At 43.4% G+C, this 19,509-nt stretch overlaps 1 protein-coding gene across 4 annotated transcripts in view; it reads left to right on the plus strand.

Moving 5' to 3' along the window:
- The window catches only part of LOC120046432 (fibroblast growth factor receptor 2-like), a 100,732-nt gene extending 85,055 nt beyond the window's left edge, over nucleotides 1-15,677 (plus strand). For all 4 annotated transcript variants that reach the window (XM_038991658.1, XM_038991657.1, XM_038991659.1 and 1 more), the window contains 4 exons: nucleotides 1,403-1,473; nucleotides 11,166-11,303; nucleotides 11,923-12,028; nucleotides 13,994-15,677. In XM_038991658.1, coding sequence (XP_038847586.1) covers nucleotides 1,403-1,473; nucleotides 11,166-11,303; nucleotides 11,923-12,028; nucleotides 13,994-14,158 — 480 coding nt within the window. In that variant the 3' untranslated portion in view covers nucleotides 14,159-15,677. The remainder of the gene's footprint in view (nucleotides 1-1,402; nucleotides 1,474-11,165; nucleotides 11,304-11,922; nucleotides 12,029-13,993) is intronic.
- Nucleotides 15,678-19,509: the final 3,832 nt, after the last annotated feature.

A 19,509-nucleotide genomic window follows, 5' to 3' on the forward strand; every position in this document is an offset into this window, starting at 1 on the left:
AATACCAACTATCAATCACTTAGATCATGTATGTTCAAGTAGAAATACCTTGCGAAGCAACAGCTGCTCTCTATATCAGCAATCGTGCACTCTTCACTCTTCCATAGAAGCAGTCATAAAAGAGACACAGACCGGACAAGTAGATGTGCAATGGATTATGGTCATTGTAGTTAATTACCACATTTTATGCACTAAACTATGTAGAAAATGACAAATGAAACTACAAATCCCTACTACATTTCACAGTTCAGGCTAGATCTGATTTATCTCTAGATCAAAAAACGAATTAAATGGAATTCAAAATAATTAAACCAACGGTCAATTAGCTGTTTAAAAAAAAAATGAAATGGTTAATCGCTCAGCAATATCACATATACCTCTATTTATGCGTGGGACTTACTTAGGAACAGATTTCCTACACTGAACAAAAATATAAACACAACATGTAAAGTGTTGGTCTCATGTTTCATGAGCTGAAATAAAATATCACAGAAATGTTCCATACTCACATTTGTTTACATCCCTGTTAGTGAGGATTTCCCCTGACAGGTGTGGCTGATTAAACAACACGATCATTACACAGGTGCACCTTGTGCTGGGGACGATAAAAGGCCACTCTACAATGTGCCGTTTTGTCACAACACAATGCCACAGATGTCTCAAGTTTTGAGGGAGCGTGCTTGACATCTCCATAGCAGACCCCCAGTAGCATTCATCTGATTCACACTGTAGAGCACAGTACAGCCTGCCCATCCTCCTTTAGTATGCATGGCTGCCTTTTCATTACACGCTGAGAACCTAGCCTAGTTGAAAACAACAAGAACCACAAAAACAACCAACCACAACACAGCATGAGCCATAGACAATGGGTGATGGTGACGATAATCACCAATCCATCAGTCTTTACAATAGTATGTTCTAGTCTTGGAGAAATTAGACTTATTTCAGAAGGCCTAATAAAAAGGTAGGGGCAGAACTAATGTTAATCATCATCATCATCATGATTATCATCTGCCCCTACCTTTCTATTACCCATTCTAAAATAATTTCTCCTACACTGCAACTTAAGTATGCATGAATGTATTTGACCCTGCTTGTCACTTGCTATCCATGCTGCAGTGTTTAATGGCTTGTAGCAATAAACTCTGTCTTTATCTGCAACCCAGTTTATCTGCTAACTGCTATAAACGTGTGACAGTACCTCTGGGAATTCTCTATTGGTATTCCCAGATCTAATGAGATTCTTGGGAATACCAGGAACCTGGAAGAGTGCATGAATTAAAAGATGCTGATTGGCCAATAAATATTGGTCATGAAATACCCTATGTCTGTCTGTGTATAGATATTTAAATGTTACCTTTTTGACCTTGCCCTTTGACCTGTGTGTGTGTGTCTTCCTCAGGGTCGTCTCCCGGTGAAGTGGATGGCTCCAGAGGCGCTGTTTGACCGTGTGTACACTCACCAGAGTGATGTGTAAGTACTGTACCTTGGTTTTACTCTCGCACAAACACAATTTGCTTACTGTTTTAGAAAGAGGAACTCAGCCTAGACTGTGTTCATTAGGCACCCAACGTAAGAAAACCTGTTAAAACCAGCAGTTTTAAAAAGTTTTCCATTGTGTGCCCTAATGAACACGACCCTGGCTTATACACTGGCCGTAGCTTTCTGATGCAAATTGTTTTGCAGTGAGACTGAGGGGGTAAGAGGTTGGGATGGTGGTGGAGGAATGGGTACAGGAGGTTAGAGAGGTGATTTTGTGGTGGTGGAGTTAGGGGTTGCAGGGGGATTTGTTTGGTGGGTGGGGTGTGTACTGGCCGGTCTGTGGCGAAAGGGAAAGTTTCACACGGCCTGATGCTGTTACTAATCTACCCGTCTTCAAAGCCTCTGGAAGGGGCCAGAGCCCACCTCCCCCTGCCCTGCACTTAAGTCTCCCCTAGGCCTCCTTCAATTCAATTGTATTTATAAAGCCCTTTTTACATCAGCAGATGTCACAAAGTGCTCATACTGAAACCCAGCATAAAACCCCAAAGAGCAAGCAATGAGGATATCAGGGGGATATGCAAAAATCACATTTCCAATTAAAATCAAATACATGTTATTGGTCGCGTACACTTATTTTGCAGAAGTTATCACAGGTGCAGCAGAATGCTTATGTTTCTAGCTGCAACAGTGCAGTAATACCTAACAATTAAAAACAATACACACAATTCACATATGCGTATTAATGCTTGACATTCAGGTACATTTGCCAATGGCACACCGAGCCATTGCCAACTGAACGTTACTGTCCCAAATGAAAATAATTCTGTCCTGGGTCAAGATCTGGCAGAAAAGCGGATGATGCACACGTAATTTCAATAGCAGGTGATTTTATCTTTAATTTGGGCTGAGCAAGTAGTCTACAGCATTCATACAGACATTGACAAGTCAAATTCAAGGACTTTCAAGGACTTTTTCAAGTACTTAGTTGTAATTTTCATGGACCTACATTTTATATTGAATTGTTGTAATAGCCATTAGAAAAAAATCTCCCCCCAAAATGTATGCAAAAAAGTATGCATTACTACCACTTAGAGAATAATGCATGTTTTATTAAGCCTTCCCAATGGCATTATGCGTTGACATTACAAAACAAATTGTATTCTAAAACATGTCAGAATTGCCTGACTAAATAAGACCGCATGCAACAGTAGATTTTCCCAACACAAACACAGTAATGAAGTCTGTGGTAGCTAGTCAGTCTCTCCATTTGAAATGTTGAAGAGTTATTGAGGGGTTATTGTATCATGTTTTAAAAACGAGAAAGTGAGCGAAAACTGTGTTCCCTTTGTAATGGAACGCTTTATATGGAAAACCAAGTTGAAGCCAACATTCAATGTTGTCTTGCTCATAATAACCAAACATGTTTTTTCCAAAACGAGAGCAACAGACTAGCGCAGCACCCGTTATTTGAAACGGCAGGAAACAAATGAAAGCGGTTACAAAAAACGGAGCACTAGAACTTCTAAATCGGCTTCCATAACTTCAAGGACTTTTAAAGGACTAAATAGCCTAGAGTAAATGTCTGATTATCAAAGTAGACTGTATTGCGCATAGCAAATATTCAACCAAGACTGAACTTGTTATACCTGGTTTGCATACACATTCTTGCCTTAGCATTTACTGGTAAAGATCATAACTTGGAACATCTTTCTTAATGCTTTCCTACCCCTACCGCTGTCGGTCTTCAGTGAGCTGCTTCACGCAACACTCTCAAGCTAGGCTATGTGTGCGGGGTCCGTGTGATAAATGATTGACATACGAACTAACAGCTTCAGGAATTCATCTGTTTCTTTATCAATTATATAGCCTAAATTAAAAATAGCATTATTACAATATTCTTTTCACTGGCCCAAGCGGGCCACTGACGGGGATGATCAACTGGCCCGGAGAGTTTCCCAAACCTCCCTGGGGCTAGCGGGCAGCCCTGAATATCAAGCCCTGCTATCTGAGATACCCCCTATCTGAGATACCTACTGCAACCCTCATCCTCTACATACAACACCCTTTCTGCCAGTCACATTCTGTTAAAGGTTCCCAAAGCACACACATCCCTGGGTCGCTCCTCTTTTCAGTTCGCTGCAGCTATCGACTGGAACGAGATACAAAAAACATTCAAACTGGACAGTTTTATCTCCATTTCTTTATTCAAAGACTCAATCATGGACACTCTTACTGACAGTTGTGGCTGCTTTGCGTGATGTGTTGTCTCTACCATATTGCCCTTTGGGCTGTTGTCTGTGTCCAATAATGTCTGTACCATGTTTTGTGCTGCTACCATGTTGTGTTGCTACCATGTTGTTATGTTGTGTTGCTACCATGCTGTGTTCTTGTCTTAGGTCTCTCTTTATGTAGTGTTGTGGTGTTTCTCTTGTCGTGATGTGTGTTTTGTCCTTTATATTCTTTTTTTATAATCCCAGCCCCCGTCCCAGCAGGAAGGGTAGGCCGTCATTGTAAATAAGAATTTGTTCTTGACTGACTTGCCTAGTTAAATAAAAGGTTCAATAAAATACAAATAAATAAATAAACGTGTGAAATAGGACAAATATAAGCACCCACCTTAGTGTGTTTTGGTTTGTTTTGGCATTTCACTATGATGCAGCCTTTGTATAAACACTAGCTATGGCCAGGTTGGATGCCAGGTCACTGGCTGCTGTGACCCTTGGAGAGTGTGTGTGTGAATGTGTGTGTGCGTGCATGCATGCACTCACACATTCACCCCCCCCCCCCAAGCAGACACCTCGACGGCCCTGAAAGAACTTCATTAGACTCTATGTAAACTGGAAACCACATATCCTGAGGCTGAATTTATTGTAGCTGGGGATTTTAACAAGGCTAATCTGAGAACAAGGCTCCCTAAATTTTATCAGCATATCAATTACGCGACCCGGGCTGGCAAAATTCTGGATCATTGTTACTCTAACTTCCGCGACGCATACAAAGCCCTCCCTCGCCCTCCTTTCGGCAAATCTGACCACGACTCCATTTTGTTGCTCCCAGCCTATAGACAGAAATTAGAACAGGAAACGCCCGTGCTCAGGTCTGTTCAACGCTGGTTCGACCAATCTGATAACACGCTTCAAGATTGCTTCGATCACGTGGACTAGGATATGTTCCGGATAGCGTCGAACAACAACATTAGTGTATACGCTGATTCGGTGAACGAGTTTATTAGCAAATGCATCGGTGATGTTGTACCCACAGCGACTCTTAACCTCTCTTGGGTAGGGGGCAGTATTTTGACATCCGGATGAAAAGCATGCCCAAAGTAAACTGCCTGTTACTCAGGCCCAGAAGCTAGGATATGCATATAATGGTAGATCTGGATAGAAAACACTCTAAAGTTTTTAAAACTGTTAAAATAATGTCTGTGAGTATAACAGAACTGATTCGGCAGGCGAAAATCACAGGATTTTCCAATGGGGTTCTATGGGATACTCTTATTTTGAGGAACCTGGTTGCAGTTCCTATGGCTTCCACTAGATGTCAACAGTCTTTAGAAATTGTTCGATGTTTTTCTTTTGAGAAATGAAGAAGTAGTCCTATTCATTGTAAGTGTCACTCCAGGTGGACTCTACTGTACTGGTGCGCGTGAACAGGGGCGCGCTCCACGTTGTTTTTATCTGGTATTAGAAACAGTTTATTCCGTCTTAAATTTTATTGATTATTTACGTTTCAGTTTACCTGAGGTTGGATTAGGAATGTTGTTTGAAATGTTTGGACCAAGTTTACAGGTAACTTATTAGATACTTTGTAGGCATGTTGGGCGAGTTGAAACCGGTGTGTTTCTGAATCAAACGCGCCAAATAAATGGACATTTTTGGGACATAAAGAAGGACATTATCGAACAAAAGGGCCATTTGTGAACATTTTGGAGTGCCAACAGAAGATCTTCAAAGGTAAGGCATTAATTATATCGCTATTTCTGACTTTTGTGTCGCACCTGCCTTGTTCAAAAATGATTTTCATGTGTTTGTATGCGGGGCGCTGTCCTCAGATAATCGCATGGTGTGCTTTTGCAGTAAAGCCTTTTTGAAATCTGACACAGCGGCTGGATTAACAAGAAGTTAAGCTTTATTTTGATGTATAACACATATTTTCAAGAATGGTAAATATTTGAATTTAGTATTTTTGAATTTTGCGCACTGCAATTTCACCGGATGTTGGCCAGGTGGGACACTACCATCCCACCTTCCCATAAGAAATTAAAACCTTCCCCAACCAGAAACCGTGGATTGATGGCAGCATTCGCGCAAAACTGAAAGTGCGAACCCCTGCTTTTAATCAGGGCAAGGCGACCGGAAACATGACCGAAGACAAACAGTGTAGCTATTCCCTCCGCAAGGCAATCAAACAAGCTAAGTCCCAGTATAGAGACAAAGTAGAGTCGCAATTCAACAGCTCAGACACAAGAGGTATGTGGCAGGGTCTACAGTCAATCACGGATTACAAAAAGAAAACCAGCCCCGTCGCGGACCAGGATGTCTTGCTCCCAGACAGACTAAATAACTTTTTTGCTCGCTTTGAGGACAATACAGTGCCACCGACACGGCCCGCTACCAAAACCTGCGGCCTCTCCTTCATTGCAGCCAACATGAGAACATTTAAACGTGTTAACCCTCGCAGGGCTGCCGGCTTAGACGGCATCCCTAGCCGCATCCTCAGAGCATGCGCAGACCAGCTGGCTGGTGTGCTTACGGACATATTCAATCGATCCCTATCCCAGTCTGCTGTTCCCACATGCTTCAAGAGGGCCACCATTGTTCCTGTTTCCAAGAAAGCTAAGGTAACTGAGCTAAACTACTATCGCCCCGCCCCGTAGCACTCACTTCCGTCATCATGAAGTGCTTTGAGAGATTAGTCAAGGATCATATCACCTCCACCCTACCTGACACCCTAGACCCACTCCAATTTGCTTACCGCCTCAATAGGTCCACAGACGACGCAATCGCAATCACACTGCACACTGCCCTAACCCATCTGGAAAAGAGAAATACCTATGTAAGAATGCTGTTCATTGACTACAGCTCAGCATTTAACACCATTGTACCCTCCAAACTCGTCATTAAGCTCGAGCTCCTGGGTCTCGACCCCTCCCTGTGCAACTGGTCCTGGACTTTCTGACGGGCCGCCCCCAGGTGGTGAGGGTAGGAAACAACATCTCCACCCCGCTGATCATCAACACTGGGGCCCCACAAGGGTGCGTTCTCAGCCCTTCCCTGTCCTCCCTGTTCACCCATGACTGCGTGGCCTTGCACGCCTCCAACTCAATCATCAAGTTTGCAGACGACACTACATTTACATTTAAGTCATTTAGCAGACGCTCTTATCCAGAGCGACTTACAAATTGGTGCATTCACCTTATGATATCCAGTGGAACAACCACTTTACAATAGTGCATCCAACTCTTTTAAGGGGGAGGGGGGGGTTAGAAGGATTACTTTATCCTATCCTAGGTATTCCTTAAAGAGGTGGGGTTTCAGGTGTCTCCGGAAGGTGGTGATTGACTCCGCTGACCTGGCGTCGTGAGGGAGTTTGTTCCACCATTGGGGTGCCAGAGCAGCGAACAGTTTTGACTGGGCTGAGCGGGAACTGTACTTCCTCAGAGGTAGGGAGGCGAGCAGGCCAGAGGTGGATGAACGCAGTGCCTTTGTTTGGGTGTAGGGCCTGATCAGAGCCTGGAGGTACGGAGGTGCCGTTCCCCTCACAGCTCCGTAGGCAAGCACCATGGTCTTGTAGCGGATGCGAGCTTCAACTGGAAGCCAGTGGAGAGAGCGGAGGAGCGGGGTGACGTGAGAGAACTTGGGAAGGTTGAACACCAGACGGGCTGCGGCGTTCTGGATGAGTTGTAGGGGTTTAATAGCACAGGCAGGGAGCCCAGCCAACAGCGAGTTGCAGTAATCCAGACGGGAGATGACAAGTGCCTGGATTAGGACCTGCGCCGCTTCCTGTGTGAGGCAGGGTCGTACTCTGCGAATGTTGTAGAGCATGAACCTACAGGAACGGGTCACCGCCTTGATGTGAGTTGAGAACGACAGGGTGTTGTCCAGGATCACGCCAAGGTTCTTAGCACTCTGGGAGGAGGACACAATGGAGTTGTCAACCGTGATGGCGAGATCATGGAACGGGCAGTCCTTCCCCGGGAGGAAGAGCAGCTCCGTCTTGCCGAGGTTCAGCTTGAGGTGGTGATCCGTCATCCACACTGATATGTCTGCCAGACATGCAGAGATGCGATTCGCCACCTGGTTATCAGAGGGGCTACCACACTACAGTGGTAGCCTTGATTACCAACAACGACGAGACAGCCTACAGGTAGGAGGTGAGGGCCCTCGGAGTGTGGTGTCAGGAAAATAACCTCACACTCAACGTCAACAAAACAAAGGAGATGATCGTGGACTTCAGGAAACAGCAGAGGGAGCACCCCCCTATCCACATCGACGGGACAGTAGTGGAGAAGGTGGAAAGTTTTAAGTTCCTCGGCGTACACATCGCGGACAAACTGAAATGGTCCACCCACACAGACAGCGTGGTGAAGCAGGCGCAACAAAAAACACTCACAAACTTTTACAGGTGCACAATCGAGAGCATCCTGTACGGCAACTGCTCCGCCCACAACCGTAAGGCTCTCCAGAGGGTAGTGAGGTCTGCACAACGCATCACCGGGGGAAAACTACCTGCCTTCCAGGACACCTACACTACCCGATGTCACAGGAAGGCCAAAAGATCATCAAGGACAACAACCACCCGAGCCACTGCCTGTTCACCCCGCTATCATCCAGAAGGAGAGATCAGTACAGGTTCATCACAGCTTCTATTTCAAGGCCATCAGATTGTTAAACAGACATCACTAACACTGAGTGGCTGCAGCCAACATACTGACTCAAATCTCTACTGTACTCTATACCATCTACTGCATCTTGCCTATGCTGTTCGGCCATCGCTCATCCATATATTTATATGTACATATTCTTACTCATTCCTTTACACTTGTGTGTAAAAGGTAGTTGTCAGAATTGTTAGATTACTTGTTAGATATTACTGCATGGTCAAAAGTAGAAGCACAAGCATTTCGCTACGCTCCCATTAACATCTGCTAACCATGTGTATGTGACCAATAAAATTGGATTTGATTATAGTTTTGGCAAGTCGGTTAGGACATCTACTTTGTGCATTACATAAGTCGTTTTTCCAACAATTGTTTACAGACAGATTATTTCACTTATAATTCACTGTATCATAATTCCAGTGGGTCAGAAGTTTACATACCCTAAGTTGACTGTGCCTTTAAACAGCTTTGAAATTTTCAGAAAATTATGTCATGGCTTTAGAAGCTCCTGATAGGCTAATTGACATCATTTGAGTCAATTGAAGGTGTACCTGTGGATGTATTTCAAGGCCTACCTTCAAACTCAGTGCCTCTTTGCTTGACATCATGGGAAAATCTAAAGAAATCTGCCAAGACCTCAGAAAAAGAATTGTAGACCTCCACAAGTCTGGTTCATCCTTGGGAACAATTTCCAAATGCCTAAAGGTACCACATTCATCTGTACAAACAATAGTACATAAGTATAAACACCATGTGACCACACAGCCGTCATACCGCTCAGGAAGGAGACGCGTTCTGTCTCCTAGAGATGAATGTACTTTGGTGTGAAAAGTGCAAATCAATCCCAGAACAACAGCAAAGGACCTTGTGAAGATGCTGGAGAAAACAGGTACAAAAGTATCTATATCCACAGTAAAACTTATCCTATAGACATAACCTGAAAGGCTGCAAGCAATGAAGAAGCCACTGCTCCAAAACCGCCATAAAAAACCTAGACTACGGTTTGCAACTGCACATGGGGACAAAGATCGTACTTTTTGGAGAAATGTCCTCTGGTCTGATGAAACAAAAATAGAACTGTTTGGCCATAATGACCATCGTTATGTTTGGAGGATAACGGGGCAGGATTGCGAGCCGAAGAACACCATCCCAACCGTGACGCATGAGGGTGGCAACATCATGTTGTGGTGGTGCTTTGCTGCAGGAGGGGCTGGTGCATTTCACAAAATAGATGGCATCATGAGGGAGGAAAATGATGTGGATATATTGAAGCAACATCTCAAGACATCAGTCAGGAAGTTAAAGCTTGGTCACAAATGGGTCTTCCAAATGGACAATGACCCCAAGCATACTTTCAAGGTTGTGGCAAAATGGCTTAAGGTCATCAAGGTATTGGATTGGCCATCACAAAGCCCTGACCTCAATCGTATAGAAAATTTGTGGGCAGAACTGAAAAAGTGTGTGCGAGCAAGGAGGCCTACAATCCTGACTCAGTTACACCAGCTCTGTCAGGAGGAATGGGCCAACATTCACCCAACCTATTGTGGGAAGCTTGTGGAAGGCTACCCAAAACGTTTGTCATCAAGTTAAACAATTTAAAGGCAATGCTATCAAATACCAATTGAGTGTATGTAAACTTCTGACCCACTGGGAATGTGATGAAAGAAATAAAAGCTGAAATAAATAATACTCTCTGCTATTAATCTGACATTTCACATTCTTAAAATAAAGTGGTGATCCTAACTGACCTAAAACAGGCAATTTTTACAAGGATTAAATGTTAGGAATGGTGAAAAACTTGAGTTTAAATGTATTTGGCTAAGGTGTATGTAAAATTCCGACTTCAACTGTATCTACATGGGCCAGTGGAATGACAATAGGTGAGCGATGGATACGAAGTGCCATTGAATGGAGCAAAGGGATGTGTTAACAAACAGAGAGATGCAGAGGGACAGATAGAAAGAGAGAACAAACGCAGGGCCAGTTATGTCAATAGATCGATGGAGAGATAACCACAGGAGCAAATAAAATATCACGGTGTCTTTGTCGTGTTGTGGCCTCTTTGGGTCACTAAGGTAGGCGTGCTGCTCTGTGTGTGTGTGTGTGTGTGTGTGTGTGTGTGTGTGTGTGTGTGTGTGTGTGTGTGTGTGTGTGTGTGTGTGTGTGTGTGTGTGTGTGTGTGTGTGTGTGTGTGTGTGTGTGTGTGTGCCTCCATTCCCTGCGGGTGCTATAATACACTCTTTGTTGCTCCCAACACACACACAGCCATGAAGAGTCATTGATTATTTATTTTTTATTCAACCTTTATTTAACTAAGCAAGTCACTTAAAAACAAATTCTTATTTACAATGACAGCTTACCACGGCCAAATCCGGACAACACTGGGCCAATTGTGCACCGCCCTGTGGGACTCCCAAACATGGCCGGTTGTGATACAGCCTGGAATCAAACCAGGATCTGTAGTGACGCCTCTAGCACTGAGATGCAGTGCCTTAGACCGCTGCGCCACTTTGAGCCTTAAATTAATGTTAGTGTGAACATTTATAGAGAATGGTTAGCGGAATCAATTGATTCCATTAATTATGGAATCAGTGGAATGATATAGCTGTGGGTTCTTTAAACAGTTACCCTTCAACCCTTTGTTTCTCTGAGCAGTAGCATTTGAAATCGTGTAAAAAATAAATAAAAGTCTAATACTTCATTGCCATCAATTGTTATGTATGTATCAATGGATGCATAACATGATAATAGTAATGAAAGCATTAATGTTGAATATGTGTGTTTGTGTTTTTCTTCCCAGCTGGTCATTTGGGGTGCTGATGTGGGAGATCTTCACCCTGGGGGGTTCTCCGTACCCTGGTATCCCCGTCGAGGAGCTGTTCAAGCTGTTGAAAGAGGGCCATCGTATGGACAAGCCTGGCAACTGCACCAATGAGCTGTATAATACAATTTTTATCACTTTATCTCATACACACACACACATATGCAGGCAGGCAGACACACACACACACACACACACACACACACACACACACACACACACACAAACCCTACTGGGGTCCCCACCATCTCCATCAGATCCATGATCCTACACAGCTGGCCTGGGCCTGTATCAATGGTGTCATTCACATTGGGCCCTTTCCAGTTACACAGCACATAATGTCACTGCCTGCACCGGTATTGTCGGGCCTAATGTTCTCACACTGTACTGGAAACAGTGAAATCTACAGTGGAGTCAGACAGACCTAGGATAGTATTGGTATTGGCGTGCATTTGTCTTAAACGTTAGAGAGTGCAGAGAAATAGAACCAGCATAGCTCTGTGTTTGGATTGGCTGGTTCATACCTTGACACATAGGTTCAGAGAAATGAGTCTTTATCATCTCACCCACTTTTGACAGGCAATTGGACAATGGTTTTAGAAATGTGCATCAGTCTGTTGAATGGGTGGCATGGCATGTGTTTTGGAAAGAAAAACAATGAAGTACTTTTACTAACCATTCAAACTCCTTGTTTCTCTCTCTGTCTCTCTCTCCTCTCTCTCTCTCTCTCTCTCAGGTACATGATGATGAAAGACTGTTGGCATGCCATCTCCTCCCACCGGCCCACCTTCAAGCAGCTGGTGGAGGATCTAGACCGCATCCTCACCCTGGCCACGAATGAGGTGAGGGCACAAACCAGAGTCATTCCGCTTCACCTTTTCATATCTAGAATCTGGAGCCAGAGCAATTCACTTACATCCAGAGTTGGGGACAATTCCCTTTCAATTCAGGAAGTAAACAATTTTTTCTGTTGAAAAGCATTGAGTAAACATGGAATTGAAATTTCAGTTTACTTCCTGAATTGACTGAATTGAAAAGGAGTTGACCCCAACCCTGCTGACCTTGTATTCTTGGAAGTGCTTGGTCAATGAGAAGTATGATGTAAAAGCATGTCAGGCTTCTCTCCTAAAAGCTTGGAAAAAGGTGAACACGATACAGGCTCACGGACACCAATTGCCAGGGCAAGCAAAGTTGATCAGCACTTTTTTTTAACCAACAATGTTGAAAAGCATTAGAAGGAGCCTGCGTTGGCTGACACATGACCTTAACAATGACCAGAAAATGGCTGCTTGATTCAAACCAGGCCCCAGAGCTGTGGCCATGGCCCACTGATGTTGCCCAATCATCAAAAGATACTCTGAGCTATTCCTCGCCTCAGAATAATGGCTTGTGTTTCTTTCCATTCCCCTCCTGTTGTGTGTGATATCCATGTGCGGGCCTGAAGAGGGGCTGTGGATGGAAATATGTCAGGGCTCGTCTGGCTTCAGACTGGGCCGCCATAGATTATGCCAAAAGCTCCAACTTCAGTGTTTCAGAGTTTGAACTTTTGAAATGTAATAAAGCGCCTTTCTTTTTTTTTCTTTTTTTTAAACCGCTCTTTAGTAATGTGAGACGCCTTGTGTTGAGCTGAGAAATGGAAGCCAGCACTTGTTTTTATAAGAATGCTCAAAACCCAACAACGCTTCTCTTCTTCCTCCCCACTCACTCTCAACTATTTCTTAACCTCACAACTATTCCAATAACTGCCATAAAAGACAAGAGAAGAAAAAAAAGGAGAGAGGAGGGTGCAGGGCTGAAGATGAAAAGAGCATAAACAACTGCAAAATGCTGGTTCAAGTTTTTTTTTTAAGCCCTAACATTAGAGATTCTCCAGTACTTTTGTATACTTTTTAGCCAATTGTTTTGAAAGTAAACTAAGTGCCAAAAATGATCCCCCGAAAATGGTTACTATGTCACATATGTGCAGATATATGCACCATATCATTGCTCTCTCTTCTCACTCTGCTGTGTGTGTATCTTGCTAGCTGTCACTCAAATGGCGAGGGGCTGAAGCTCATTGGCTAGAACTCGAATTGCAAGGGGGCTGGCACACATGGGGGAAAATGGCACAGCACAGCTTCCAGAAAAACCCTTGCTTTCAAATGTTGTGGCTAATTGAGGTAAAACAGCAATTCTGATCATAGATTATGGGTGTATGAACTACAGATTGGCACATCCAGCTCAAAGCAGGAGGTTTAAAAAATACTTAGTAGTCTAGTAGGCTCCACACCCTTTCTCTACCTCTCTCCCCCCCTTTCTCACTGGTCTCTCTTTTCTCTCTCTGGTCTTCCCCCTCTCTTTCTTTCTTGTTCTCTCGTTCACTCGCTCTCTCTGTCTGGGTGTTCTCCCTCGCCCGCCCAGACACATTGAACCATTTTATACTGAGACTAACAGCAACCAGGTCAGCATTGCTCTATGTGAACTGTGCTGGAAAGGTCCCCTCTCTCTAGCCCACGTCCCATTTATGAAGTATTATTCATCCACATATTTTTATACGGATCCGGTATCAAATCGTTTGCTCTCCTGTCGGCAACATTATTCATGAATCCGTCCAGCGTGATTTGGGAATAGTTTATATTTTGCATAAATAAAATAAGGAAAATGATACTCTCCACAAGATCCTCTCCACATGTCCGTCACTGTCCTCCTGAAACTGTCTTCATGCTTGTCTCTATTTCAGTATTTTCCATTTGTCTCTCTCTCCTCTCTCACTCTCCTCTAAACCTGTGAGTGTAATAGTTCTACCTTCTCACCCTGTCTGTGTATAGGAGTATCTGGACCTGTGTGCCCCAGCGGAGCAGTATTCTCCCAGCTTTCAGGACACACACAGCTCCTGTTCCTCCGGTGACGACTCCGTGTTCTCCCATGACCCCCTGCCAGACCAGCCCTGCCTCCCCAAGTACCAGCACATCAATGGAGGCATCAAAACATGAGCCCTCCCCTCCTCAATCCCCCCCATCCAGCTCCAGCCTGACCTGCCCCCCCCCCCCCCACAAAGTGACACTTCCATAGAGAGAAAATTAGATATACCCCCACCACCAACCCCACAAACCTCCTGGCCCCCAACCCCCCTCTGGCTCCAAATGGACTAACGGACCCAGATGGGACTGGGCTGGTGGCAGTGCTGCTTTTAGAACTGAACACACACACACACACACACACGTTTGCACACACACTCATACACATGTTCAAGGTCTTAAGGAGAGGACCGGGACCCTTCATCAGTGTTCCTCTTGTCTGACTGAATGAATATCTGTTCCCAAGGGTCCACCTCCTCTCCTCTCTTGCCGTTTTATTTGTTCCGGTTGTTTTCCACAAGAGTTTGGAATTTACTATTTTTGCGTTTCATGAATCCATTGCGTTGGCTGGCATTCCAAGACTTTTGCTTGTTCCCAGGGGGAAAATATGGACCGTAATCAACGGAAAAAACAAGGGACTCATAAAGAGGACGACAAAATAGGAAACTGAAAGGACTGAAAGAAAGAATCAACTAACAAAAACAGATGAATAGGAGAAGAGCGCATACAGACAGACACTGGCTCTTCTTTATATTTTGTAATATTGTCTTGGTTCTTTATACCTTCTCTTGATAAGCCCACACACTTATTATTATGGAGAAAAATAATACACAGTATATAGGGCTGGGTATATTTGTAAATATATTCAAATATGTATAAATATATATTATATATTTACAGTGAATTATTTTTTGTATGGACTCCAGAATTATTCCCCCTCTCCTCTCCCCTCCTCCCTCATTGGGTTTGAGACTGGTGTGTCATCACCCAGGTTATGTTTCTGTTCACTAGTGTTCTTTTAATACAACACACACAAATATAGGCATGCACACACATATACGCAGACACACAAAACACACACACTCTCACTCTCATTCAATGACACAGTGGAGTATTGGCTTTCAGGGAAAGAGGTAGCTTTTTAATTTATTGATTTTTTTTTTTTAATGAAAACAAAACGATTTTTTTTTAAATAAAATAGAAATAGTAAGAAAGATATAATGCTCTTAATGATGCTGATATTAAATAATAAATAATCCATTATGGTTATTATCGTAATTTAAAATTCTCTTTCAGAGGTAACAGAAACAAAAGCTATTTTTAGTAGTGGGTGTTTGAAAGTACTGTACATTTTATTGTCTGCTAATCCCTTTCTTATGTAGATAATGCAGTTTCTATCCAGTCATTTTACTCTATCTTAGGTTTGCATTTGAAATTATATGATTTCTGGATATTTATATATGATTGAAAAGAAAAATGATTTTGGAACTACCCCCTAGCAATCTGTGAGACTCCAAATTCACACCAGAGGGTTCAAAGCTGAAAAACAAAAGTATTAAATCATTCAAGTATTTTTTTTTCTACTGGACCAAGTTTAAGATGTTCTTTGCTAGTGTTCTTGACACATTTGCAAAATTAAAGATGGAAAAACAAGTGTTTGTGTTGATTTCTATTTTGTGTAATCACACTATTCAGTCAAACGTTACTCGTTTCTGCTATCTTGTCATGTCCTTGAGAGAGAAAAGAGGTCTGAGAATGGCTATATTTATTATCAACTTAATTGATAATGGCTGTGTTCATATAGTTAATGGCACTGTATTCTTATAAGCAAAGAAATAACATTAATAGCAACTTACAGCAAGACAATGGCATAGAAAAACTGAGTTGGTTAAAGTATCACCAAATTAATTTTAATCTTTAATTAAAATGTATGATAATTTTGCCTGCCAGTCTATAGGAGGGGTGGGGGAATGATGTGTCTAGTTGTAGGGCCTGGAATGAAGTTAGGAAAATTGCCCAGAACAGGGTTCGGTGGAGGTGCACTGTTGAGGCCCTTTGCTGCTCTAGGAGCTAAAAAGAATAAGGGCTCGATTCAATCTGTATCGCGGAAGATCTGTGGTTTGGCACGATTGAAATTTATAAATGCAATGTTCCTGCGTTCACAGAGACTTCATTCACGGTACATACTGCGTATGTCGCCTCAATTGGAAATTACATTTAAATTTCAATCACACTATTTTATTCATATTTTTATTTAACTAGGCAAGTCAGTTTAGAACAAATTCTTATATTACAATGACAACCTACCCCGGCCAAATCCTCCCCTAACGATATCGCGGATCTTCCGCGATATGGATTGAATCAAGCCCTAAGTCAAGTCAAGTTGGAAGGTCAGCGATTGTTAAGAGTAGACATTTACAATTACATTCTTCAGAGTAAATCTTAATTACCTCACCCTTAGTTACCACGTGTTGACTTGTCTTGCTCTGAGAATCTCAGAGTGCACTGCACCCTCACCCCTGTGATTCGATGGCTCCTTCATCCACTCAACGTGTTCTCTCATGCCCCTGTAACCTGAGAGGGCTTGGAGGGAAAAGTGGGGAAAACATTTAGCTTTTTCCACCGAATAGAGGGAAACACTGAAAGGCCAAGAAGAGCCCTATAGGATTGGAGGAGAGAAAAAGTGGCAGAGTTTAACCACAGAGCCGTACACCCTTCATTATGGGGTGTAGAGAAAGAGAGAAAGGTGGTTGGTGTTGACCGGATATACACTGGCTTTAGCTCACTGTTATCAGCACCAAGGCTCAGCCGCTCTCCATTGTCCTGTGGGCTGGCTATACACAGTCCTGGAGAGGCCAGGGTGGGGTGAACACACTCCAAGGAGGAGGTTGCATATTGAGACTGGAGAGAGTTTAGAGTGCTCCCTAATGCAATGAAACATTTTTTCCCGAAATTAGTGACTGAGATTGAAAGAAGTTGTTACTTTAAGACCACACACACACACGGATAAAGTATACAGACATTTCCTTGCAACGTATATACTACGCAGTTACTGTACCTTTAGTCTCTTCCCACAGCCTCTGCATGGAGCTCCATGAGTGGCAAACGAGACCAATGTACCTTTCGAATAACAATTCTAAAACTGTACATTATTTTATTATATTATTCTGGACATTCTGTGAATTTATTGATATCACATTTATTATTTTGGTGAGGTATTCATATATTGTTTTATTAAACTGCACCCCAGGGATGATTGCAAAATAGGACTTTCTGGTTTAGAGATTATCTTAAACCCTGACCACCATACCCAGACAAAGTGTTGGCTATCCCATAGAGGGGGCTACAATATTAGCCTTGGCCAACTTCTACGGAGACAAGGCGGCAGCCATTGGCGACCTATGTGCAATAAGGGTCCAATTCAGACTCAGGAAATGTACGCCTTCCCTACTCACTTCCCAGTAGTTGGTAATCAGACTTAATGCAGGCGCATAATGAGGACTTCAGATGTCACTACCTTGCACGCATTGCATACATTTAATTATACTGCTGAAATCCCTCCCACTTGCTGGCAAACAGATATTATCATGGAATTTTTATCATGGGTTTTCAGGACATTTATCTTTAGCCATCCCTTTAAATACAGTGTACCTTTAATTAGAATTTTGTCAGACTCAGTAGAATACTTTGAGAGAATGGGTTCAGAATATAGGGGTCGATGAAAGAAAGCCATCTAAATAAACTCAGCAAAAAAAGAAACGTCCCTTTTTCAGGACCCTGTCTTTCAAAGATAATTTGTAAAAATCCAAATAACTTCAGAGATCTTCATTGTAAAGGGTTTAGACACTGTTTCCCATGCTTGTTCAATGAACCATGAACAATTAATGAACATGCACCTGTGGAACGGCCGTTAAGACACTAACAACTTACAGACGGTAGGCAATTAAGGTCACAGTTATGAAAACTTAGGACACTAAAGAGACCTTTCTACTGACTCTGAAAAAAAACAAAGAAAGATGCCCAGGGTCCCTGCTCATCTGCGTGAATGTGCCTTAGGCATGCTGCAAGGAGGCATGAGGACTGCAGATGTGTCCAGGGCAATAAATTGCAATGTCCGTACTGTGAGACGTCTAAGATAGCGTTACAGGGAGACAGGACGGATAGCCGATCATCCTCGCAGTGGCAGACCACGTGTAACAACACCTGCACAGGATCGGTACATCCGAACATCACAACTGCGGGACAGGTACAGGATGGCAACAACAGCTGCCCAAGTTACACCAAGAACCCACAATCCCTCCATCAGTGCTCAGACTGTCCACAATAGGCTGAGAGAGGCTGGACTGAGGGCTTGTAGGCCTGTTGTAAGGCAGGTCCTCACCAGACACCACCAGCAACAACGTTGCCTATAGGCACAAACCCACCGTCGCTGGACCAGACAGGACTGGCAAAAAGTGCTCTTCACTGACGAGTTGCGGTTTTGTCTCACCAGGAGTGATGGTCGGATTCACGTTTATCATCGAAGGAATGAGCATTACACCGAGGCCTGTACTCTGGAGCGGGATCGATTTGGAGGTGAAGGTTCCGTCATGGTCTGGGGCGGTGTGTCACAGCTTCATCGAACTGAGCTTGTTGTCATTGCAGGCAATCTCAACGCTGTGCGTTACAGGGACGACATCCTCCTCCCTCATGTGGTACCCTTCCTGCAGGCTCATCCTGACATGACCCTCCTGCATGACAATGCCACCAGCCATACTGCTCATTCTGTGCATGATTTCCTGCAAGACAGGAATGTCAGTTTTCTGCCATGGTCAGCAAAGAGCCCGGATCTCAATCCCATTGAGCACGTCTGAGACTTGTTGGATCGGAGGGTGAGGGCTAGGGCCATTCCCCCCAGAAATGTCCGGGAACTTGCAGGTGCCTTGGTGGAAGAGTGGGGTAACATCTCACAGCAAGAACTGGCAAATCTGGTGCAGTCCTTGAGGAGGAGATGCACTGCAGTACTTAATGCCGCTGGTGGCCACACCAGATACTGACTGTTACTTTTGATTTTGACCCCCCCTTTGTTCAGTGACACATTATTCAATTTCTGTTAGTCACATGTCTGTGGAACTTGTTCAGTTTATGTGTCAGTTGTTGAATCTTGTTATGTTCATACAAATATATACACATGTTAAGTTTGCCGAAAATAAACGCAGTTGACAGTGAGAGGACGTTTATTTTTTTGCTGAGTTTATATGCATATTCGTCTCCGTTTCAGCACCAACTGGTAGATTTTAAAATTCTCAGATCATGTAGATTATTTTATGGTAATGTATGAATCAAATAACAGGGTTGGAGAGCCTTTACGCACAAAATATATTGATGGTAAACAAATGTTTTGATTCGTCCTGAGTTGCCGTATTCAGCCTTTGGTTTTTCCAGTTATGTTTTGAGGTTGGAGTTCAGCACGTATATCGTGTTAGCTCGTAATGTCACCTCGTTAG

Source organism: Salvelinus namaycush, chromosome 4 (assembly GCF_016432855.1).
Source record: "Salvelinus namaycush isolate Seneca chromosome 4, SaNama_1.0, whole genome shotgun sequence".
NCBI lineage: Eukaryota > Metazoa > Chordata > Actinopteri > Salmoniformes > Salmonidae > Salvelinus > Salvelinus namaycush.